This window comes from Zootoca vivipara, chromosome 12 (genome assembly GCF_965207765.1).
Source record: "Zootoca vivipara chromosome 12, rZooViv2.hap1.1, whole genome shotgun sequence".
Classification (NCBI taxonomy): Eukaryota; Metazoa; Chordata; class Lepidosauria; order Squamata; family Lacertidae; genus Zootoca; species Zootoca vivipara.
In genome coordinates this window covers 54,307,383-54,333,014 of record NC_142595.1, presented here as the reverse complement: position 1 = coordinate 54,333,014, position 25,632 = coordinate 54,307,383, and the positions used below count along the sequence as shown (strand labels likewise).

Below are 25,632 nucleotides of genomic sequence, written 5' to 3'. Positions count from 1 at the left end.
CATTGTCATTGTAGCCATTCATGGCCTTTTCCTCCTTTTGTCTAATCTCTTTTCAAAGCCACCCAGCTTGGTGGCCATCCCTGCTTCCTGCGAGAGAGACTTCCATAGTTTAAGTGTGCACTGTAGGAAGAAGGACTTCCTTTTATCTGTCCTGAACCCTCCAACATTCAGCAGCTTCACTGAATGTCTCCAAGTTCCAGTGTTAGAAAAGAGGGAGAAAAGCTTTTCTCTGCCCACTCTAGGCCATGCATAATTTTATAAACTCCTATTATGCCCTTCTTACTCAACTTTTCTTTTTTAAACAATTATGTTTATTAAATTGTAAGAAACGAAAAAAATACTGCAGCTGTCAAAACATTATTATACATTTTAAAGAAACAGATTGACTCTACGAAAGGTTGGCAGCTGATTACTGGGCAGTAATCAGCTTAAGGAAGGGGGGAATGTAAAACAAAAGTAGGTAATTATTATTTTAAAATAAATAAAAATAAAACACCACCGCCACAGTGTATACCATGCCCAAATCATATCCACCAGGAAAGTAAGTTTGTCACTCATTTCTCTCATAATTGATTATTTCAGAATTAATTTAAAAATGTATACATACAAATTCAAGCATCATTTGCTATATATATATATCATGTGAAAAGGAAAGGAAACCCTATGTTGACTGAACCTTATTTCATACCAATACTTGTCTGGTACTAGTAAATATTATAAAATCAGACCACACCACAGTAACATTATCTTTTTTAGTCTGAGCTCAGCTTGTTTGATAATTTAATTTTTTAAGTAACACTTGATGGCAATTTGACACTGGAGAGATCTTTCCAATGCCTAACTTAACAGCCCTTGCAACTTGTAACAGATGTCCAACTTCTTTCTAAGCTAAAACCCCCCAAATGTTGTGACCTTTCCTCGTATGGGAGTCGTTCCACTCCATGTTCACTCTGGTTGCCTTTTTCTGAACCTTTTCCAGCTCTACAACATCCTTTTTGAGGTGTGGTGACCAGAACAGTACACAGCAACCCAAATGTTCCTCCCATTACACCAGCTTCATAGAGTTGGGATGTACCCAAAGTGTCATCTAGTCCAACCCCAGTCTCCCTTGTGTTGGCAGGACTGCCAGGGAGTTTTCACCTTGTGAAACCTCTGGTGTCTAACTCTGAAGAGATTTCCCAGCTAGTTAGGTACCCTTGAGAAAACAGGTTTTTTAAAAAATCCTGATCCGTTAAGAAGGAATCTCACTGATGAAGGAATGGCTGGATAGTGGCCTAATAGCATTTTCAGGCGCACAGTTAAAGCACCTTAAAAAGTACTGTGTGACCTCCAACAGTCTCTCAAGTTGACTGGAATGACATCTCAAGTCTATCTGAGGAACAATGATATTGTTACATCCCAATCTCTGAGAAGTGAGAAACTCCAGCGATTCCTGTGTTTCCCCAGGGTTCAGTCTCCTTGGAATGAAACTCAGTGGAGACTGTGGTGCCTTTAGGATATATGGTTTTATTTACACATATGTAAATAAAGGGACAGAAGGGGTCACAGCTTTGATACCCCAGCAGGCTTTAGTCACAACTTTGGATCTATCACAGAGCAAGCAGATCTCTGTGTCTCCTGTTTCCAACTCAGCTCACATACCCCCCATTCTCCTCCTTCTCCTTCCTCCCCCTCTGCTGTTCTCCAACTTAAAAGCTAGGTGAAAGGGGCAGAGGAAAGGCCCACCCATTTGTTCTACCACACACAGCAACTGCTTTTGACAATATTTTTCTTATCTGGACACATGGTCAACAGACCCTGGAAACCTTCCACCAGACATTCAATGACTTTCACCCCACCATCAACCTAACAATGAACCAATCTATGCAAGAAATACATTTTTTGGACACTACTATAAAAATACAGGATGGGCGTATAGACACCACCTTATACCGAAAACCAACTGACCGACAAACATATCTACATGCTTCTAGCTACCATCCCAAACATACCAAACAATCCATCGTATACAGCCAGGCCCTACGTTACAACCGCATCTGTTCCAACTCTACAGACAGAGAATCTCACCTAAGAGATCTACAGCAAACCTTTTTAGAACTAAAATATCCACCTGATGAAGTTAAACAACAGATCAACAGAGCCAGACTGATACCTAGAGAGAACCTGCTGCAAGACAGACCCAAAAAAGAAAATAACAGAACATCACTAGTTATCACATACAGCTCCCAAGTTAAAACAGTACAACGCATCATCAGAGATCTACAACCACTCCTGGACAATGACAGCTCCCTTTCTCAAGCTCTGGGAGGAAGACCTTTCATTGCCTACAGACAGCCACCCAATCTTAAACAACTCCTCACCCACAATAATACAACCACCAGACTTAACATTGACATGCTGCAAAAATATTAACACAACTGACATACGGCTCTCAGATCTGCAACTTCTTAAATCTTGCTCCCTTAGAATCATTCCAAACTAAGTTCTGTTGCTGCCTGCTAGGGATCCCTTCTTGTGTGTCTAACATAGCTGGAGGTCGGGCAAATCCCTGTTAGCACTTGGATATGGATTCTGAAGATCCATTATTGGTTAAAACCTAACCCTACTAGATCCCCTACCAATCCAAATGGAAAGCTACACTGCATGAAAAACTAAGAGGCTTGGGGTTTTCCCCACAGGCCCTGATAGATAGGTTACGAGAAAGCGAGAGCAATAATCCATCAATGAATTTGGGATGTGGAACTACAATGCCACGTGAGCGAGATGAATAAACACCCAGACATAATTCTGTAGTGCAAAAGTCACATGGGCTGCATGGACAAAGGCTTTGAATTACACTGTTTGGTTCCTAAAAGGCTCCAATTAGCTGCAAACCAATATGTTCTCATTATTAGAGCAAGCACTTAGGTTTCATGGTTGCTCAGGAAACACATTGAGAGAACTGATTCAAATATATGATTTAAATTTGCATTTTCTTTGTCATTTAAATCATGGTTTAAACAGATGATTTAAATCACCTTGATTTAAAAGAATCCATTCTGGTTTGCAGTGGTGGAGAAAATCAGTTAGAAGCATCTTCAGTATATGCTAAGTTCAGCATCACCATGATTTCACGTTAGAATAATCAAACCAGCCTTCCACATTCCCTTCTCTCCTAGTTCTTTACACACAAAAAGCAGTTTCCTGTGACATCTGAACTATCGTTTGTTCAAAGTAAGAAACTTTTATATCCTGGTCAGTTAACTAAATGTAGTTAGAACACACCCCAGTTTTTCAAGCTCTGACATCACAGGAAACTGTGGTTAGCTCAAAAGATGCTTTCAATCTTTTTTTTTTAGAAGTTGGGTGGGTATTGTGCTAGCAAGGGTTGCCATGTTCTCTCATTTACAGAGACTGTTTCAAGTCTATTTTATAAAGACCTGTTTATCAGCTCCATCTGGTACGCAGGCTGAGACCCTACCTGCCCGCGGACTGTCTCGCCAGAGTAGTGCATGCTCTAGTTATCTCTTGCTTGGACTACTGCAATGTGCTCTATGTGGGGCCACCTTTGAAGGTGACCCAGAAACTACAACTAATCCAGAATGCAGCAGCTAGACTGGTGACTGGGAGCAGCCGCTGAGACCACATAACACCAGTCCTGAAAGACCTACATTGGCTCCCAGTACGTTTCCGAGCACAATTCAAAGTGTTGGTGCTGACCTTTAAAGCCCTAAACGGCCTCAGTCCTGAAGGAGTGTCTCCACCCCCATCATTCAGCCTGGCCACTGCGGTCCAGTGCTGAGGGGCTTCTGGCGGTTCCCTTGTTGCAAGAAGCCAATTTACAGGGAACCAGGCAGAGGGCTTTCTTGGTAGTGGTGCCCGCCTTGTGGAACGCCCTCCCACCAGATGTCAAAGAGAAAAACTACAGTACCAGACTTTTAGAGGACATCTGAAGGCAGCCCTGTTTATGGAAGCTTTTAATGTTTAATAAATTATTGTATTTTAATACTTCTGTTGGAAGCCGCCCAGAGTGGCTGGGGAAACCCAGCCAGATGGGCATGGAATAAATAAATATTCTTAAAGTTTTAATTTGATTTCAATAGGTCACATTGCATTTTTGAATACTGAGATTCAATGCAGGAAAAAGCCTCCGAGTGGCTGTAGCAGGTGGTATTCCCAGCAACTGTTACAGTCACCTGCCTAGAGCCCTATCTCATAGAATCAAAAAATGGAACTGAATCACAGAATTGTAGAGTTGGAAGGGACGCAAAGGATCATCTAGTCCAGGCATCCCCAAACTTCGGCCCTCCAGATGTTTTGGACTACAATTCCCTGACCACTGGTCCTGTTAGCTAGGGATCATGGGAGTTGTAGGCCAAAACATCTGGAGGGCCGCAGTTTGGGGATGCGTGATCTAGTCCAACCCCCTGCAAGGCAGGAATCCCATTGCTAACACCTGTGCACACCAACTCACCCTCTCCAGAAGCACTGATGACTTCTTGGGTGCTAGTAAGTCGACAGATTGCTGCCAGAGCCTTTGGGCTCAGACCCACCACACCCACATTTGCAATACCCACCACTGCTTCCCACATATACCATCTTGTTTTTTGAGTTACAGGTTTTGCTCCATCACACCCTTAACAACTTGATCACCATATTCCTGGGAAACCACCGTCTGTTGTTCTTATCCGATCACGATTGGCCTGGATATCTACCTGCACTCCGTGTCCAGACAGCAAGGAAACAAACTTGTGGTTGCTGCCTCCCAGCTGTAGGACTCTCTCTTGCAAAGGGACTTGCCAAGACAGAAGAACCTCAGAAGAACCCACCCAGCCAGGAACCCTCTTTACTACAGTGACCAGCAAGAGGCAGGGATGGCAAGGTCCACAATCTGCTCTTGTTCCCCTGGAACTGGTATCCAGAGGATTACAGCCCTAAACATGGCTGTACTTAGCTGCCATGAGGAACAGCACCCCCTCCTCAGTTCTGGGTAATCCCTTTCCAAAGCCATCGCCACCACTTGCACTGCAAATTTCTGTGCATCTATTAGACATTGTGTGAAGCCTTCCATTTTCTTTCTCCTGAATCAGGAGGCCAATCAGTTCTACTGGGGGGGGGGGGGAATCCCTCAGTTCTGATGTGAGGAAATTCTCTCTGTCCACTTTCTTCAGGAAAAATGCAAGCTTTTTGTAAGCCTCAACCATATCCCTCTTTCTTTCTAAAAAAGCAGATGTAGGAAGGTCTGATCAGGACCCCATGCTCTCATATTGACCCAAATCCAGCCTCCCAACCTGAAGTTGCTGTTCAGCAGAGGAGGAACAACCACTGGTGACAAAGAATAGCCTTGGGGGAGGGGTTGCCATTTTCAGCAGCTCCCCCTATACATTCCAATTCCCTCCCCCTCCCCCCCCCCGATCGCCTACCCTTGCTCAGAGCAGCCCTGGGCCCCCCTCCTTGCGCCACCAAGGGGAGTGAGCAGCAGAGAGGGAGACCCTTTCCTGGGTGTGGCTGGTGGCCTGCTGTCTAAGGACACCCAACTGCCCTGTGTCTGAGGCCCCATCTTGGGAGCTTCAGTGGGTGATATGGCTGGTCTTTGGGGAAGGGCCATAGCTCCGTGGGTAGAGCACCTGCCTTGCAAGCAGGAGGTCCCAGGTTCAATCCCTGACGGCATCTCCAGATAGGATTGGGAGAGGCTCCTGGCCTGAAATTCTGGAGAACTGCTGCTGCCTATCATTCAGTATGAAGCAGCTTCCTATGCTGATGAGAGCACCCTGCATTTTAGCTTTTCAAAGCCCATGATTGAGTTTCCATGTGATTAAAAAGCCTCCAGGTAACTGCAGCAGGTGGCATTTCCAGCAACGGGAAGCCCTGTTTTTGGAGCCCTATCATAGAATTGCAGAGTTAGAAGGCATCTGAAGGGTCATCTAGTCCAATTCCCTGCAATGCAGGAATGCCATCTGTTCCCACCCACTCAACCTGTTCCCACCCACTCAACCTCCCTCTCTCCAGAAACACTTGCAGCAGGCAAGTAAACCAGTCACTTGGCCATTTGCTGTCCCAGGCTTTGAACTCAGAGCCACCCCCACCCCCACCCCCTACCTACAACTGGAAACCCTCACTGCTGTTTCCCAGGTGCATTATCTTGTTTGGGGAATTACAGGTTGATTCCAAGCTCACCCTTAGCAACTTGAGCACCCTACAAGGGCATGTCATTTTAGGGGATAAAACTTCTTGCAAATTTCTTAGAAATATGTTTTGGGATGAGAGGAATTCAAATCTATTATTTTTGTGATTGGACAACATTTTGATTGATCAAAAAGCACATGAACTCCTCCCAGAAAACCAAAGAATTTTAGTTTTACCTTCTGAAAATGTCAGGTAATGCTATTAAAAAAAACTTACTTTCTCTGCATAAAACATATCCTACTAGGCACACAACATTACCTTGTAACCATAAAACGACATTAGAAAGTAATGACATCAGTTAATAAGAATTTTAAGCAACAAGTTTCATCAAGTCTCATTTGTTATTTGACCTCATCTGCCAACTTGTTTCTTGAGCTCTGGTGTAGCACCTCCTGCTTCTCCTGTCTATACACCCTGCCTGCTGCCTCTGTGAGTTGTTCCACACACCTTACTATAGACTGGGCATGACAGAGTCACCATGGAAGTTGCATGGATTTGTGAATGAACTTCTTGATTTCCGCTGTAAAGACCCCATGAGACATCCATGCCAGACCAATCTTTCAGCTCCAACTGGAACAGCACTGGGGACTGTCTTCATCAGATGTACAGAAAGATCTCCCAGAGTGTCATCATCTCCACCTTTCAAGTCAACAAGCTTTTGGACACCAGCTCTCCTCACTGTCATCTGAGCACAAGAGTGTCTGGATCATCATCATCTTCCTGAATGCATACTAGGCTAAGCATTGGATGGGTGGCAAAACAGCATCCACTATGACCTTTTCTTGCAGCCTAACTCACTGCAGCTGGGAAAAGATGTGGCTTGGACCTTCCACCCAAGAGTGTTTGATGTTGAACCAGCATCAAATGATGTCTTCCACTATCAGTCTTAAGTTGTGGAGAGTTTTGCTTCCAAGGCCATGGGTTTGGAAACCCATAGGTGAATTATACATTGGAATCTACTACGGTAACTATACATTTGAATCTACTAACTATACATTGGAATCTACTAACTATGCATTGGAATCTACTAACTATACATTGGAATCTACCCAGGATCACTATTGAGTAGAAATCCCAATGGACAGACACTGCGGGCTTCTCTCCCTTCCTCTAATTCTAGTCTTAACTGCCTTGCTATGGATGGACGTTTGCCGCTGGTTGACAGGGTTGGGAAGTAATTTTACTCACAATTGCGATTGGGCTTTGCAGCACAGGGTTTTCTGTTTCCTCATAGCAACGCCGCTATTCTGCTTATACAGTTGCATAATTTGATCCTAAATGTATTTCTATGACTTCTTTTGGATCTCCTGGTGGAGAAGGCACTGGGCCAGGTCCACATCAGGCATCACTGAAAGTGGGATTCTCTAAAAGAATATTGTGGGTGTGGGTCTGATGACCACCCCATAGCTCACAGGGTTGGCATGCCTGGTGCACACCGCGGTCACAGGATAAGGACTTAAGAAGAGCCCTTCTGAATCAGGCCAAGGGCGGATCCAGCATCCTGTTCTCACATTGGCCACCCAAAGGCCAGCTCAGTCTACCCAGCCAGGAGATCTTCACTTTTCACTATTGATCTGATAGGTAGAGATTTTTCCGGTTCTGATTGATTCTGGAAGTTACTGGAAGTTTTTCTTCTCTGTGGGAAAGAAGGTTCTTGTTTTGGGTATTCCTTCTGAGAAGCTGGATACAGCTGCCTTAAACTGGTTCTCCTATCTCTTCAGTCAAGGTCATGCTAACTATAAAAGTAGGGCCAGAAGGAGCCCGAGTTTCACACTTTCTCTTTCTTTCTCCCTTCTGGTGTGGTGTTATGGATATAGTGTTTAATAATAATAATGATAATAATAATAATGATAATAATAAAAAAATTATTATTTATACCCTGTCCATCTGGGCTGGGTTTCCCCAGCCACTCTGGGCGGCTTCCAACAAAAGATTAAAATACAATAGTTAAGGTTTAATCTTTTTATATATATAAAAAAATTATTTGTGTTAATTACATCATTTATTTACAATTACAATTTCTCATTCATTCACAATCAACTTTACATACACTTTTACATTAGCTTACCTCCTTAATTCTAACCCACCACCATTTCCCAGCACCCCTCCCCTTTCAGACTTCCCTCCGACACTCCTTTGATTTCAGTATACAAAACCTTAACTCAGTATGCATTCTATATTGTCATTCTCTTCTTTCTATGTTGTTTTCTTATCTTCCTAAATTACCTCCCTTTTCCCTCCATATCATTTAATCCAGGCATACAAGCATATCAACTTTTGAGCAATGTTTTACCATATAAATGTTTTACTGCGGGGTGGTGAGGGAGCGTTCCCAGCCCCGCTGAAAGAGGCGGTCATTAAACCGCTTCTTAAAAAAACATCTTTAGACCCAGCCAATATGGCCAATTATCGCCCATTCTCAAATCTTCCATTCTTGGGCAAGGTGATTGAGCAAGTGGTTGCTTAACAACTCCAGGCACGCTTGGAGGATGCGGACCATTTGGATCCCTTCCAATTGGGATTCAGGCCTCATCATGGGACTGAAACTGCCTTGGTTGCGCTTTTTTATGATCTCCGGCAAGCTAGGGACAATGACCGCTCCCCGCAGAAAATGGGGGGGGGGCGCATTTTGCATGGTTGTGCGCAGCGCAGCCCCCTTGACCCAAAAAGGCAACTCCCTGGAAGTTCGGATCTAGCACCACCTTGCCAGGCAGGATGCAGGGGGTCTCCGCCTACCCCAGCCAACCGCCCAATCCTGCCTGGGGGAGGTGTTTGCCAGGGGTCTGGCCAGGTAAGGGGAGGGTCTTACAGCTCACACAATAGAAGTTGAATCCTACCTACAGGCACCAGTCGGCTCTGGAGCTCCAGAGACAAAGGTGAGAGCTGTTTCCTAGTTCTGCTGGATCTCTCAGCGGCTTTTGACACCATCGACCATAACATTCTTCTGGACCGTCTAGAGGGGTTGGGAGCTGGGGGCACTGTCATACAGTGGTTCCGCTCCTTCCACCTGGGCTGTGTCCAGAAAGTGGTGGTGGGGGAGGAGTGTTCAGACCCCTGGGCCCTCCCTTGTGGGAGGCCTCAGGGTTCTGTCCTCTCCCCCATGCCTTTTAACATCTACATGAAGCCGCTGAGAGAGATCATCAGGAGATTTGGGCTTGGTGTCCATCAGTATGCGGATGATACCCAGCCCTACCTCTCTTTTAAATTAGAACCAGTGAAGGCGATGAAGGTCCTTTGTGAGTACCTGGACGCAGTTGGAGGATGGATGGTGGTTAATGGATTGAGGTTGAATCCTCACAAGACAGAAGTACTGTTCATGGGGGACAGGAGGCAGGCAGGTGTGGGGGACTCCCTGGTCCTGAATGGGGTAACTGTGCCCCTGAAAGACCAGGTGTGCAGCCTGGGAGTCATTTTGGACTCACAGCTGTCCATGGAGGCGCAGGTTAATTCTGTATCCAGGGCAGCTGTCTACCAGCTCCATCTGGTGCGCAGACCCTACCTGCCCACGGACTGTCTCGCCAGAGTGGTGCATGCTGTAGTTATCCCCCACTTGGACTACTGCAGTTCGCTCTATGTGGGGCTACCTTTGAAGGTGACCCAGAAACTACAACTAATCCAGAATGCGGCAGCTAGACTGGTGACTGGGAGCGACCGCCGAGACCACATAACACCGGTCTTGAAAGACCTACATTGGCTCCCAGTACGTTTCCGAGCACAATTCAAAGTGTTGGTGCTGACCTTTAAAGCCCTAAATGGCATCGGCCCAGTATACCTGAAGGAGCGTCTCCACCCCCATCCTTCTTCCTGGACACTGAGGTCCAGCACTGAGGGCCTTCTGGCAGTTCCCTCACTGCGAGAAGCAAAGCTGTAAGGAACCAGGCAGAGGGCCTTCTCAATAGTGGCGCCCCTGTGGAATGCACTCCCATCAGATGTCAAAGAGATAAGCAACTACCTGACATTTAGAAAATATCTGAAGGCTGCCCTGTTTAGGGAAGCTTTTAATGTGTGATATTTTAATGTATTTTAATCTCTGTTGGAAGCCGCCCAGAGTGGCTGGGGAAACCCAGCCGGATGGGCTGGGTACAAATAAATCATCATCATCATCATCATCATCATCATCATCATATTTCCATTCATTTTTAAACTTTCATTTCGATTGATTCCTAATTGCTGCCATTAATTTTGCCATTAATAAATACTCGTTTAATTTATAAATCCATGCCTGCTTCGATGGGACCTTTTGCTCTTTCCACTTCGATGCTAGGACCACTCTAGCAGCTGTACTGGCGTATAGAAACACTTTCTCCTTTTCATTGGGTATTTCATCATCTATTAACCCTAGGTTTTTTGGTTATTGATTTTTTCAACATTTTCTTCATTTCCTCATGTACCATTAACCAGAAGGTTTTGATTTTCTCGCACCCCCACCACATATGCATCATCGTTCCTACTTCTTTATTACATTTCCAGCACAAATTGGTCTTTATATTATATATTCTAGCGATCTTTACTGGCGTTAGGTACCATCTAAAATACATTTTGATAAAAAAATTTCCTTAATATTAATTGTGGCTGTAAATTTAATAGTTTCTTTCCATAGTTTTTCCCATTGCCCAAGATATACTACCAAGTCGAAATCTTTAGACCATTTTTTATCATTGTTTCTTTCACCCCCTCATCCATTAAATCCCAATCTAAAAGCAAATTAGTTGTTCTTGACAATAATTTCTTTTTATTTTGAATCACTTCTTTTTCAAATTTGAATTTTCTGCATTGAATATGCCTGTTAGCTTTATATACTGCCACTTATCAATCTCGAAACCTCTTATTTCCTCAAATGTCTTTAATTTGTATTTGCCTTGTTGTTCTTCAATTAATTGCCTATAAATAGGCCAATTGTGTCTTATATTGATTTTCTTAATTGCTAGGGCTTCTATTGGTGAAATCCATAATGGGTATATGTTTCTGCAAATCTTTTATATTTAATCCATACTTTATAGAGTGCACCTCTTATAATATGACTTGTGAAATCTTTATGTGCTTTAACTTTGTCATAATAGAGATAAGTGTGCCACCCAAATCTGCAATTAAATCCTTCTAAATCCAATAGTTTAGTTTTCTCCAACCTTCGCCAATCTCTTATCCAGACCAGGCATTCTGCCTCGTAATATAATTCCAGATTTGGTAGTCCCAATCCTCCTCTAGCATTTCTATCTGTTAATAATTTGTATTTCACCCGAGGTTTTTTCCCTTGCCATATAACTTTTGTTAAATCTCTTTTCCATTCATCAAAACAATTTTCCTTAATTATGACTGGTATATTTTGAAATAAATACAACATTTTGGGCAATATATTCATTTTGATTATCGATAATCTCCCCACTGATAATTGTAATTTACTCCATCTTTCCAAATCTTGTTCTATAGTTTTCCAGATTTTCTCATACGGTAATTATTTTTAAACAAATTTATATTTTTCATTGTTATATCTACACCCAAATATTTTGCTTTTTAAACAATTTTTAATCCCACTTTATCTTTCAAATCTTTATCATATTTTTCGGGAATATTTCTGGCCAAAAATTTAGTTTTTTTCTTATTCAATTTAAATCCCGATACTTTCCCAAATTCGTTTATTATTTCTATTACCTTAACAATACTTTTCTCTGGTTCTTATGTCATTATTATTATATCATCAGTGAATGCTCTTACTTTAAATTTCTCTTTCCCTCATGTTATGCCTCTGATTTCGTCTTCTTCTCTTATTTTAATTAATAATATTTCTAATGCCCAAATAAATAACAACGGCGATAGAAGACACCCTTGCCTTGTACCTTTTCCCACTGGGAAGCAATCTGTTTTATCTCCATTTATTATTAAATTTGCAATTTGATTTCCATATATAGATTTCATTCCTCTGCCGAAATCCTCTCCTATTGTTTAGTCTTATTATTTTAAGTTATTTTAAGTTTACGTTAAGTCTGCTGCCACTGGATTTCTTATGGACCGTGCAATCCTGAATGTATTGGATTTGTGACCATTATGCTCATTTGCCTTCAGTAGCAGTAAAGCTCTGCTGGATGAAATTGCCTCTGGTCTATTTTTGGGGAATCCTGCAATGTGTTTAAAGTTTTTACTATATGTTGGAATCTACCCTGGATCAATACTGAGTAGAATTTCAATGACTGTAACCAAAGAGCTGTACCCAATAAAGTTGTGGCTTTTATGACTCCATCTTGACCCATTTGTAGTTCTTTCTCCTGGAAAACTACCCTGTGCTGCAAAGACTCCTAAACCAAAATTCACAAAGGCTTAACCATTTCTTCATACATAGAAGACTCTTCAGACTCCAGCTGGCTCTGGTTCTCCTTTTCCTAACTTTAAAATATCCATGAGAAGATGGGACTGCCTGAATGTTGTAGAAATGTACACTTACACGGGAATAACCAGATGCGCAAATATAGGGTGGGGGACACTTGGCTTGCCAGGAGTACATGCAAAAAGGATCTCAGGGCCTTAGTAGATCACAATCATAACATTGGTCAACCATGTGATGCAGCAGCCAAAAACGTTAATGTGATTTTGGGCTTCATGAACAGAATTCTAGATCCAGATCAAGGAATGTCATAGTGCTGCTCTGTGTTGCCTGGGTCAGATTCCTCGTAGAGTCCTGTGTCCAGTTCTTGGCATCCCTGTTGACAGAGGAAAGTAGAAGATGTGCAGAAAGGGTGCCCAAGATGATTAAGAGCCTGGAAACCAAGTTTTATGGGGGACGGTTGAGGGAGTTGGGTATGTTTAGCCTGGAAAAGAGGAGACTGGAGGGAGATAGGATAGCCATCTTCAGATGTCTGAAGGGCTGTCTCATGGAAGATGGAAGAAGCTTGTTTTATCTGGCTAGGAGAGTAGAATCTGAACAAATGGATCCAAGTTACAAGAATGGAGATTCTGACTAAAAGAGTAAGAGCCATTTGAGAGTGGAAAGAGATCCCTCAGATTCACAATCTTTCAATTTGGCTGGGATCTACACTTAACCGGCCCAGAACAATCTACCAGAGAGAAAGTCACCGCCCATGGGACAGAGGGACATCGATGAATGATAACCCAGCTTTTATCTTGGGTTTTAATAGGTTTAATTGGTAACCATATATGTAATGTATTTTTCTTAGTGTTTGTCCTTTTGATGCTACGGCCTGTCGGCTACGCAAATAAAGTTTGATTTGAATTTGATCCCTCAGAACAGTGGTTCCCAATAGGTGGTCCGCGGACCCCCAGGGGTCCACGAGCTATGCCAGAGGGGTCCGCAAGATGCTATTAGAATAAAAAATATGTTAAATATATTTTGTATGATAACAGATTTTTTGTTTTAGCCTCTTCCTGCATGAGCAGAGTCTAGCGCAAAACTAGAATTAGATAGAGGCAGTAGTTCTGCTGTATGCCGTTAGGTGGCGCTTTACAAACACTACTGTTTTGCAAAGAGGCAGCGCACGCATTCTACTAACGCTCACCTCCCCAAGATGCTTTGCGTGCGTCGGCTTCATTTGTGCGCTACTGCGCAGGTACCCTGTCTTCTCCATTCCCCTCCCTCCTCCCTGGCGCGCGCTGCCTCTTTGCAAAACAGTAGTGTTTGTAAACAAAGCGTTGTTTTTCGCGGAAGCTACAGTTCGCGTAGTTAAAAATGGACCGTTGGTTAAAAAGTGGTTCGTTAAAACGACAAAGGCCTACAGATGAAGAGGAAGATAATGCATTTGATGTTCAAGCAAGTAAGTCAGTGACTCTCGAACCGATCTTGTCAGTGTCCATTGAACCTAAATCGTCGACGTCCCTTGAACCTAACCCTTCCAAGATCAGTGTTAAGCTTACTGGAAAAATTAGATTAGGAATTAGGAATTATATTTAGGATTAGGAATTAATGGGGTTCCTTGTCACAATAGCGGCTCGATGAGGGGTCCTCGAGAAAATTTTGTTGGGAACCCCTGCCTCAGAAGATGGTGGACTCTTCTTTGGAGGTTGTTAAGCAGAGGTTGGATGGCCCTCTGTTAGGGATTCTTTCGTTGCTGATCTTACATGACAGGGCTTGGAGAGGATGACCTGTGGGGTCCCTCACAACTCTACAATTCTCCGATTCTATGAAATGCAATAATACCATCTATTGGTGTGATGAAATTATATAAATACTGTGTATGTGATTTATAAATAGCAGATTTATATAATGGCATTGGTTGATATTTACTCTGTTTCCTAATGTATCCCTAGTATGCCCTTTTCACTGTTGCTGCACATGGGGTCGACATTTTCACCAAGCTCTCAAACATGACCTCCAAAAAGATCTTTTCCTAGTTAGTCACTCACTACTAGTTCTGATTCTATCATAGAACTTGTTAAATTAGGAAATGTTTGCTCCAGTGCTCATCACTTTACACTTATTTACATTGAAACCCATTTGAGCAGTGGTGGACCTTGGGGCCTCAAATATCAGCAGCACCAGCATTCAGCACCCCTCACCTCTACACCATAGTTGTGGCACCCCGAGGGTCTACACTCAGTGCAAACAAACCAGTCGCACTCCCCTAAATGCGCGCCGACTTGAGAGAGACTTTTAGTCAGGGTGGATAAAAATCAATGATTTTTTTTAAAAAATAAAAAATCGGATTTTTTAAAATATAAATCGGATTTTTTTGATTTAAATCGGATTTTTTTAAATAAAATGCTTTTTGAAGAAAATATATTACCATCCAAAGGTTATTCCATCATGAAATAAAGATTAGTTTTTAAATTATGTAGAATAAGGTTGTATATGTTTAATTTTTTGGGTAAATAAATTCCATTAATCCATTCACAATGTCATGCTCTTCCAGAGGTTTTTGTAAGATTATTGGGCAGTTTCTCTGCCTACAAGATATTATCACAGATGCTTTGTTTACTTTTGCAGTTCTCAAAACTGAATTTGACTTAACAGAGATCACATGCCTCTTCTTCACAGCAAAAATGTTATAACATGAACAGAGTTGAGAAAAAGACCTTAATCCTATTGTTCTACAAACCTATGAATACAGAAACAGCCCCTCCAGTGCTAAGTTTCAAGAAGTTCAGTGAATAGAATAGAAACAATATTTTTCTGATTGTTTGGAGTGGACAGTATTTAAGTTTTTCATGTGTAGACTGGGCTGACAGTCTAAGTTTATTAAAATATATATGTTTTGTTTTTGTTTAGCCAAATTAGTTAACAAACATGGATGTTTCTTTAAGCAAATAACATATGCTGTCATGTTATTGTTTCAGTTGAATAAATCTATTTAAATTATTATTAAGGTAATGATTATTTTTCTCCTTCCTAAGTACAACAGTAAAGTTGTCCAAAAATGCTATTAAACTGGGGATAAAAAACTAGTATGAGAAGTTGTTAATCTAAAAATCTTCATCAACTTGCATATTAAAGTTATACCAGCAAGAATGAGTCTTTATGTAGAAAACTATGATTTAAATCAAGCCTTACTGACTAGTGATTTAAATCAGTTTGATTTAAATGAAATCCACTCTGCTTTTAGACCTCTTTGCACTCTGTGAATACTATACTTGACCATCACACTGGACAACTCTGTCACTCAACCTCCCCCAATTTCTATCAACTCCAGCCAGTATGACCAATGGCCACGGACAATGAGAGTTTAGCCCAAAGGCTAAATTGGAAGGCACTGGGCTTGGAAAGGCTGCTGTAGATTATTTGTGAAAACATTAAAGTATGCCAGTCCCAATTAGAATTAGGACACCCACTTTTTATATCCCTCTTTTATGAAAACCGCCCCATTTATTTCCACTCTCTGCTTCCTGTTGTTTATCTCCTCAACCAACCCTAAGTGCAACCATCTAATGTTGCTCAAGAGCCTCTGGTGAGGAGATGTGTCAGGTGTCTTTGGAAGGCATTTTTAACATGGAAATAACATGTTAATTTAATTGTTGGTCTGGAGGGGAGACGAACCACAAGCTGATTCAGACCCAACACCAAGCCAGTCAGGCCTTTAGCCCTGGGCAGTTTGTAAGCAGCAATATCATATCAGAAGAAGAGGGAAATGGGCACATTTCTTCATTTGTGCAGCAAGTTTATTCATTCATGCTGTGCATCACATCCAAGCTGGGCCATTTTCCTCTGCTGTACACAGACGTAATTTAGCTTCTTTTTGAAGCACTACAACGGACTCCCCCAACCTGGTGCCCTCCAGATGCTTTGGGCAGCTTTCCTGGCTGGGAACACTTGTAGCCCGAAGCCTCCTGGGGGGCATCGACTTGGGGGATGGGCTGCACTTTTTTAGTTTGAGTGACAATTAAAAACTCCAAAAGCCCATGAGCAGAAACGGACAGTGAAGTCCCCATCCAGGGTCAGCCTGCTCATGAGGCTGAGTGAGGCAGGTGCCTCGGGTGGCAGGTTGGGGACAGCAGGGGGGGGCAGATCCAGGCCCCCGAGGAGGGCGCCACTTGCTGCCTCCTGCACCTCTTACCTCCCCTGCTCCTCTCCAGGCTCCTTTTTTCTTCCCTATCACCTTCAGGGCTTCCTAGGCCACATCCAGTTGCCTCAGGCAGCAGAGGACTCACTAGCGCAGTGATGGCGAACCTACGACACGCATGTCAGACGTGACACGCAGAGCCCTCACTGCATCCCCCCCAAAAGCAAAGCAACTCCCCCCCCACAAAAAACCTCCAAAACTTTGGTCAGCACCTCCCCCCAAAAGGCTCAACAACTCTACCGGTAGGCACTTTGTGATAAATAAGGGGTTTTTTTGTTTGGTTTGGTTAAATAATTAGTTTTTGGTTTATTAAATACAGTTATATATTACAACTAGCTGACCCGGCCACGCGTTGCTGTGGTTCTTTCCTGTGACCCCATCCCCCACCCTGTCCCGATCCATGACATATCCTGCCCCTCCTCCCTCCACCCCGGCTCATCCCTGTGTTTCCGTAGGATACCCTTCCCCCTGTTGTCCCTGGGGAGTGTTGGCCCCTCCCCCATGTATCTCCATACCTTGGCCCCCACCCTTGGAGAAGGAAATGTTAGGTTCTGGGTTTTATTTCCCAGCATGCACTTCTGTCTCAGCCCTCTGTTGTCCCTGGGGAGTGTTGGCCCCTCCCCCATGTATCTCCATACCTTGGCCCCCACCCTTGGAGAAGGAAATGTCAGTTTATGGGTTGCATTTCCCAGTATTTACTTTTGTCTGAGCCCTCTGTTGTCCCCTCCCCCCTGTATCTCCATGCATTGGCCCCTGCGCACGCATCGTGAACATTTCTATATATTTAGATTAAGGATGGGGGTGATGATGTGCCCTGGGACGCAGAGAACTGCTTAAAAAATCCCGAGGGGGGGGTCAAATAGTGAAGCCCCACAGCCCCGTAGCAACAGACAGGCCCAGATAGGAGGGGGGGGTCATATGGGCCACTTGGCGCAGGCCTCCGAATCTAAAGGGGGCCTCAGTCAGCATATTCACAATCAGTAAAATGAAAAAAGTAACAAAAGGGTTAAAAACAGGGTCACATTATCTTATCTACCTGGGCCAGGCCTCTGTCTGGCCCTGCAAGGGCCTGGCAACAGAAGGCGCGTTCTGAAGCACCCGAGTTGTTCAGTTCCATAAAAATCCCAGGAAGTGGCAAGGGGAAGGTAGGGGATTGTAAATGGGGTGGGGGTGGCCACTGCAAATATCTGAGGACTTAAACTGGGGAGAGAAAGTGCATGGTTGTGGGTTTTTTTTTAAAAAGACACAGAGGCTTACAATCGGTTGTTTCTCCTAAAATAAGACATACCCATTATTAAGCCATAGCAGGATTTCTAAGCATTTGCGCAATATAAGCCATACCCCGAAAATAAGACATAGTGATAGGTGCAGTTCTGCAGGGCCCCAAGGAAGAGGCAAGGCTGGACGCGTAATAAAAAATAAGACATCCCCTGGAAATAAGCCAATGTGGGGGTTTTTAAGGGAAAATAAATATAAGACAGTGTCTTATTTTCGGAGAAACATGGTAAAGCCTAGGTTAAAAGGGGCACGACTGCCCTTACTTAAAATGGCCACCGGAGCCTCGCATGTAACACAACGTCCACTAAATTATAAAGCGAAAACCCCACAGTCAATCCCTGTGACTACCCCCTACGTGTCCCGATCCATGATCTATTCTGTTTGCCCCCCCCCTCATGACGTTTTGAAGGATGGTATTTATTTTTGAAGGATGGTATTTGTATTTTGGTGGGGGATTGGGGGGTAGTGGTGCTAAATTGTAAAGTAAAAACCCCTTGCTGTGCCCCCAAGTGCGTTGCTGTGGGTTATCTACCCCCCCACCCTATGTCAGCCCATGACCTATTTGGGCTTCCCCTCCCCCCACCTCCCACCCAGGGCTCCATTCGGGATAGTATTTAAAGGACTGTAGAGCTGATAACTAGTCTGTAAAATGGAGCGGAGGCGGAGTTTGTGTGTGTGGCTCGTTGTTTTGCCTAATCCCTGTGACTGCCCCCACGTGTCCCGATCCATGATCTATTCTGTTTGCCCCCCCCCATGACTGGCGTATCTCATGACGTTTTGAAGGATGGTATTTATTTATGAAGGATGGTATTTGTATTTTGGTGGGGGATTTTGGGGGGGGTAGTGGTGCTAAATTGTAAAGTAAAAACCCCTTGCCGTGGCCCCAAGTGCGTTGCTGTGGGTTATCTACCCCCCCGGGGCCTAGTGGAGGCCTAGCAGCCTGGCAGGGCCTAGAGGTTTGATAATGGCCGACTTGGTGCTTTCAGTTACTTGGTTGATGATGTCATTTGATTTGTGGGTGTGGCTTAGATTTCACAGGAAGGGAGGGGGTGTACTGTGGGATGAATTCCACTTGAGGGTGATGTTTGACTTTGTGGAAAAGCAGGTCTAAACCTGCCGAGGTGTGTGATTTGAGGTTTTTCTTGTCCCCTGCAACCCTTGGGGAGTGGCCTGGATCGTTGTGTCAAAATTTCAGGACGATCGGTCAAGCGGTTACAGAGAACATAGCGGCCGACAATTTCAAGATTTTTACATATATATATATATATATATATATATATATATTAAAAAGAAGATCAGGGCAAAATTAAAAGCTGGTACTGCTTAACTACTGAAGGTTTTTAAGCCCAACTGTGCTCTGTTCTAGGAACAGGCAACCCCATCCTGTTTGCTCAAGGTTTGAGCCGTATCAGAGCCTGTTACTTGCTTTCATTGTGAACTACTGCTTTTTATGTGCTTCCATTGAACGACTCCTTGTTGAATGTGTAACTATGGTAGATGCACCAGGATATGGCGATGCCATCAGTTGTTAAAATTGTTTCAGGACCTTTTGGCAATCAATCACTTGCCAGCTCATTTTCTTTGAGTGGTGTTTTGGAGCTTTCTTGTGGAATTCTGGGGGTATAAATTTCGTTAACAGATAAACTCACAAAGTCCCTTCAGCTATAATCACACATTTATTTGAAAGGACATCACTATTTCACCACCTTCCTAATCTGTTATAAATACGGACCCACACAAATACATTTAACCTAGGAGTGTTTGTGCCATATTATCTTGAAGCCTACAATATATGTTCAGACATAAGAACAATCTGCATATTTATTTACAGGTAGGTAGCCGTGTTGGTCTGGATCGAAGTAAAATAAAAAAATTCCTTCAGTAGCACCTTAAAGACCAACTAAGTTTTTATTTTGGTATGAGCTTTCGTGTGCATGCACACTTCTTCAGAAGAAGTGTGCATGCACACGAAAGCTCATACCAAAATAAAAACTTAGTTGGTCTTTAAGGTGCTACTGAAGGAATTTTTTTATTTTGCATATTTATTTGTTTCCAATCCTTCCCCCTAAGGTCCCAGGGCAGGTCACAGCATTAAAACACAGTATTGAGAAAAAACAGTTTAAAACAAATAAAAAATAAGAAGATGAGCAATTAAATAGTCCTGAGATGGTATGTTTGATATTGTTGGGGCCAGTAATGGTGTTGTCCGGGTGTATGTAGCAGAAAAGTTGGAATCTGGGTTTATTGCAAAGATAATTTTTATTAAATTTCCAAATAAACAACATCAAACAACAACAAATAACAAACACAACAACCAGGGCCGGCCCTAAGGCAAGGCTCGGTGGCGCAATGTGCCAGGGGGCTAGGCCGCCGCGCGGCTGCGCCCGTGGCAGCTACACTGTGCCGGTAGCACCCGGCCGGCACAGTGTACAGGCGCGCTGTGCACGTGCGCCCAGCCGGCTGGCAGAGTGCATAGGCGCGCTGTGCGCCTGCGCCAGCCAGCCAGCAGCCTAGCGCCCACCAGCCAGCCACAGTGCGCATGCGCGGCCCAGAGTCAACAGACATGCTGTGCACATGTGCCCGCCAGACAGACAGCAGTGCAGGACTCCGGAAGGTCCAGGAGAGCGTGGCCGGCCCCCTGCAGCAGCCCCTCCCCGTCAGCCAACAGGCTCACAGGGGGTGGGGTTTAATCAGTTTAAACGGGCGTGTGTCTTCCCGCCCAGTAGAAACGGCTCAGGACCGAGCGGGGGGCCTGCCTGGGCCTGGCCTGCCTGCCTGGGCCTGCCTGCCTGCTGCCTGCCTGCAGTTCGGAGCGCCCTTGCTCCCGTCGGATCCAGAAGGAAGGGGAAGGTGGGGTACGCCGAGAGGTGCCCACGGAGCTGCTTTGGGGGTCACCCTTGGGAAGCGGCATGTGGGGATGGATGAATTAAGGGAGCTGGGGTGGTCTGGCTGAGGATGGGAACTGGGAAGGACCCTTTTAAAAAAGCCCATCTTGGGTCTCGAAGATGGGGTTAAGGGGGGTGGGGAATGGAGAATCCGGGTTTGGAGACTGAAGGTGGGAATAGGGTGGTGATGGGAGATCATTTGGGAAGGGGGGGCCGTAGTGTTGCAAGCCAAAAAATGGCTTATAAAGGCTTGTTTGGGGTTTGCATGATGACGGTGAGATTTGGCTTTGTAGTTGGAGGATGAGCAGAGGAACCAGGGTTGGCTGAGTTATATATGTGTGGCTGCTGGTCTGGATCCGTGCTTCTTTGGGACCAGGCATTTGGTTTTCTCCCATGAAGTTGGATAGGGGCATTGATTTGAACAGCTTGCATCAATCATGCTTAAATATTACTTTGGCATCAAGCAAAAGTACCCTGGTGGTGAATAATAATAATAATAATAATAATAATAATAATAATAATAATAATAATAATTTATTCTTTATACCCTTTATATTCTTTGTACTACACTTGGGCAAAAAAAAATGAAAGGCACAAATACAGGATGGGTGACACCTGGCTTGAGAGCAGTACATGTGAAAAGGATCTAGGAGTCTTGGTAGACCACAGACTTGACCTGAGTCAGCAGTGTGATGCAGCAGCTAAAAAAGCCAATGCAATTCTGGGCTGCATCAATAGGAGTATAGCATCTAGATCAGGGGAAGTAATAGTACCACTGTATTCTGCTCTGGTCAGACCTCACCTCTCCCTCCCTTCCTCTCTCTTTCTCTTTCTTTTCCATTCACTCTCCTGGATCAAGCTATAAGACTTCACCTTCCCAGCCCCTCAGCTCCTACACCAAATCCCTTAAGCTACTTTGGCACAAAAGGGGGGGGGGAGTCCACTTTAATCTCAGCCGGTAAATGGACATTCTGAGTGAGTAATAAATCAGACACCTAGCCTCGCAGGTCCTCCTCCCTAATTAGAGATGTTTATTGGAGATTGTGCTTATCCAGCTGCCATGACGAGAAAAAGCTGTGACATAATTACCTCTGACTACCAGGTGGCGCTGTGGGTTAAACCACTGAGCCTAGGGCTTGCTGATCAGAAGGTCGGCGGTTCGAATCCCTGTGACGGGGTGAGCTCCCGTTGTTTGGTCCCAGCTCCTGCCAACCTAGCAGTTCGAAAGCACGTCAAAATGCAAGTAGATAAATAGGAACCGCTACAGCGGGAAGGTAAACGGCGTTTCCATGTGCTGCTCTGGTTTGCCAGAAGCGGCTTTGTCATGCTGGCCACATAACCTGGAAGCTATACGCCGGCTCCCTCGGCCAATAATGTGAGATGAGCGCGCAACCCCAGAGTCGGTCACGACTGGACCTAATGGTCAGGGGTCCCTTTACCTTTTTACAAAGTTTTTAATACGCATATCTCATTGTCCTCCAGCACCATCCGTTCTCTTGCTGTACTACCGGATTCTGCGCACCGACTGAGAGTTTACAACGTGCACGGGGAGGAGCCGAGCCGATTAATTTCTGCAGATGGCTGATAATAAGAAGAAACTTTCAGGATCCCAAAACTTGAGAGAGAAGAAAATGTAAAGAAGTTGACAACTCCAATTGGATTTTTTCTCCAACAAAGTAAGTGAGCTACTTACTTTATCCATGTATCTTAAGAGAAGAATCCTTGGAAAAGACCCTGATGTTGGGAAAGATGGAGGGCACAAGGCCTCTTTCCACCTGCCTTGCCTCGCCCCCTCCAGCCCTGGGACTCCTCATAAGGAAGCTGTGCCTGGAGGAAGAACTGTGAGGGGAGAGACTCCATCAGGCAAGGCCTCTTTCCACCTGCCTTGCCTCACCCTCCAGTCTCTATTTTTCAATTTGCATTGTATTGTTTTATGCACTGTGGCTTGCTGTTGTTTTATTGATTATTGTTTTGAAATTATTTATTGTAAATGTTAAGAGTGGGTTTCTGTTTAATTTTCATATGCTGATATTATTCTATACTATTGTAATTATTGTTGACTGTTACATTATTTGATTGCTTATTTTAAAGCTATGTTTTATTATCACATTTTTGTATTGCATTAGATTGTTATAAGGTTGTTTTGTATTTCATTAGATTCTTGAGTATTGTATGATAGAAAGGCGGTATACAAATTAAAAGTGATGATGATGATGATGAGAAGGGGACGACAGAGGACGAGATGGTTGGACAGTGTTCTCGAAGCTACCAACATGAGTCTGACCAAACTGCGGGAGGCAGTGCAAGACAGGAGTGCCTGGCGTGCTCTGGTCCATGGGGTCACGAAGAGTCGAACATGACTAAACAACAACAATTACGGTATTAAGAGCAATCGTTGTGACACTTAAATGGCACAACAGCTGACCTTAAATTGTTTTTCACAAGTTTGGATTTGAACCTACAAAGTGCTCATGAGGTCTACCGTATTGCTCTCAGAGCCACTATTGTAATTTATGTGTATTAACCTATGCTTTTTCTGTTTTAACAGGTACATCTTCTGCAACTGTGGGTGGAGATGAAAGACCTTCAAGAGATTCAGAACATACTGCATGTATTGAAGAAGCCTCTACTTCTGCACTTGCAGCTGAATCTCCCTCAACGTCTGAGACTCCCCTGGAAGTGACCTTTGATGAAAATGCAATGGGTGATCCTTCGTTGTGGCCGCAAATTCTCCCAGACAAGCTAAGACTGTTTCTGCTAGAAGATCGAGGGCCAGTTCAAGTAAAGCTACCTGCCTATCCGAAAGATGGAAAAAACAGGTCATTTTCAAATTGTTATTACACCAAAAAGTTAAAGAATAATGAAACTGTAAATAGAGATTGGCTTCTATATTCTGTATCTACCAATTCAGTGTTCTGCTTTTCAATGCTAATGTCACTACTTTTAGTGACAATACAGGTTTCCAAAACTGGGAGCATTTATCAAGAAGTAGCGAAATACACGAAAAGAGTGCAGGATACCTATTGTCCATTAAAAAAAAGCATGGATCTAAAAGAGAATATATTGAAAGGGAAAACTGTAGATTCCTTAAATCAAGCCAGAATAGAACGTGAGAAGAAAAGGTGGATGGCTGTTTTAGAGAGAATAATTGTGCTAATTAATTTTTTGGCAGTTCAAAATTTGGCATTTAGAGGAAATACTGAAACTTTGTTTGAACCAGATAATGGAAATCTTTTTAAATTAGTCGAAAAAATTGCTATTTTTGATAATGTATTAGCAGAACATACTGCTCAAATTCAAAATGTTCAAAACCGCATTATCTGGGGCATAACATCCAAAACGAACTGATCAATATAATAGGTGAAAGAATAAAAATGACCATTGTTAATCTTTTGAAGAAATCTAAATACTTTTCCATTATTTTGAATAATATTATGTCTTTAAGACTGATTTGTGTTAAGATATTGTCAGAGGGCCTGGTATGGCTACTCTAGAGTAACGACTCCAGCATGGTCTTTTAAGGTTTTTATTAAGTGCTGATTATTTACAGTGTTCAGAGCAGTAAAAATGCATCCTTAAGGTGAGGTGTCTGAACTCCCGAATGGCGATTGGCGCGTTTTCTTCCAGCACCACAGCTTTGGCAGACCCAACCTCTTCCCCCTACGTTTGCGTCGCAATTCGGGAGTTGGGGGAATTGGCCTCCCCCCTGTGCGTCCTACTTCCTGTCCCACCTGCGGCCTGGGCTCCACAACCTTGCCTGAGCCTCGGACACCACTTCCTGACTCTCCGCTGGAGGCAGAGCTCTCCTTACTCTCTCCCGCGCTTGGGGATGGGCTGGAACTTAAGATGGGAGGGACTTCCCTGTATCCCTCGTCCCTCACATCCATCCCCCTCCCAGGCTCCTCTCCCCCCCTTCCTAGTGGCTCTCCGCTTGCTGGGGACGAGTGAAACCCCAAGAAGTCTGTGGCATCCGAGCCTGTGGGTGTAAAAATTTCCCCCCAATCCTGCGATCTTTCTCCTTCCCCCTGAGAAGACGGGAATCCCAAGAAGTCAGTGGCGTCAGAGCTGGTGGGAGTAAAAATGTTCTGCCAGTCCTCTCCTGCCTCTGACGTCGTTGACCTCGGTGAAACCCACACCTCTTCTTCCGTGTCCTCAAATTCCGCTTCCCATCTCCATGGAGAGCTGCTGCCTGCTATCCCTTCCTCCTGCCCCTCCCCCTCTCCCTCCCTTTCCATGTGCCAGGGCTTGGGCCTGTGGGGGAACAGGGCGTGGAACTCTTCCACTAAAAATTCCTCAGGTACTTCTGTGGCCGGTATCCACTCATTTTGGGACGGCGGAGTGTCCTCCCATGCTATCAGGTACTCCAGTCCTCTCACCCCTCTCCTTGAGTCTAAAATCTCAGTTGCCTCATTGAGCTGTCGGGCGTCTCCCGTCTCCCCCCCTCCCTCTGGAGGCTGATCGCTGTCCCTGAACCTGGTACTTTCCCTGTACGGCGACAGCAGCGATCTATGAAACACTGGGTGCACTCTCATGTCCTCCGGCAGTGCTAGCCTGAAGGCTACCGGGTTGACCTGTTGCGTGACCGTGAAGGGGCCCAGCCTCCTGGGTGCTAACTTCTTGCATCGCCCCCTGGTGGGAAGACCTTCCGAGGATAACCAAACCTTGTCCCCCACCCTGATGACCTCTCCCGGTCGCCTGTGGCGATCTGCCCCCTTCTTGTACGCTTCCTTGGCCCTCTCCAAGTGTTCTCTGAGCTGCTGGTGCACCGTCTCCAGGTCCTCTGCCCAATCCTCTGCCTGTGGGCC

At 44.3% G+C, this 25,632-nt stretch overlaps 1 protein-coding gene across 1 annotated transcript in view; it reads left to right on the top strand.

Annotated features, from left to right (window-relative positions):
- Positions 1 to 22,437, top strand: part of LOC148684174 (androgen receptor-like) — a 118,163-nt gene extending 95,726 nt beyond the window's left edge. Inside the window, exon 5 of the mRNA XM_088655989.1 lies at positions 22,310 to 22,437. Coding sequence (XP_088512115.1) covers positions 22,310 to 22,356 — 47 coding nt within the window. The 3' untranslated portion in view covers positions 22,357 to 22,437. The remainder of the gene's footprint in view (positions 1 to 22,309) is intronic.
- The last annotated feature ends 3,195 nt before the right edge of the window (positions 22,438 to 25,632 follow it).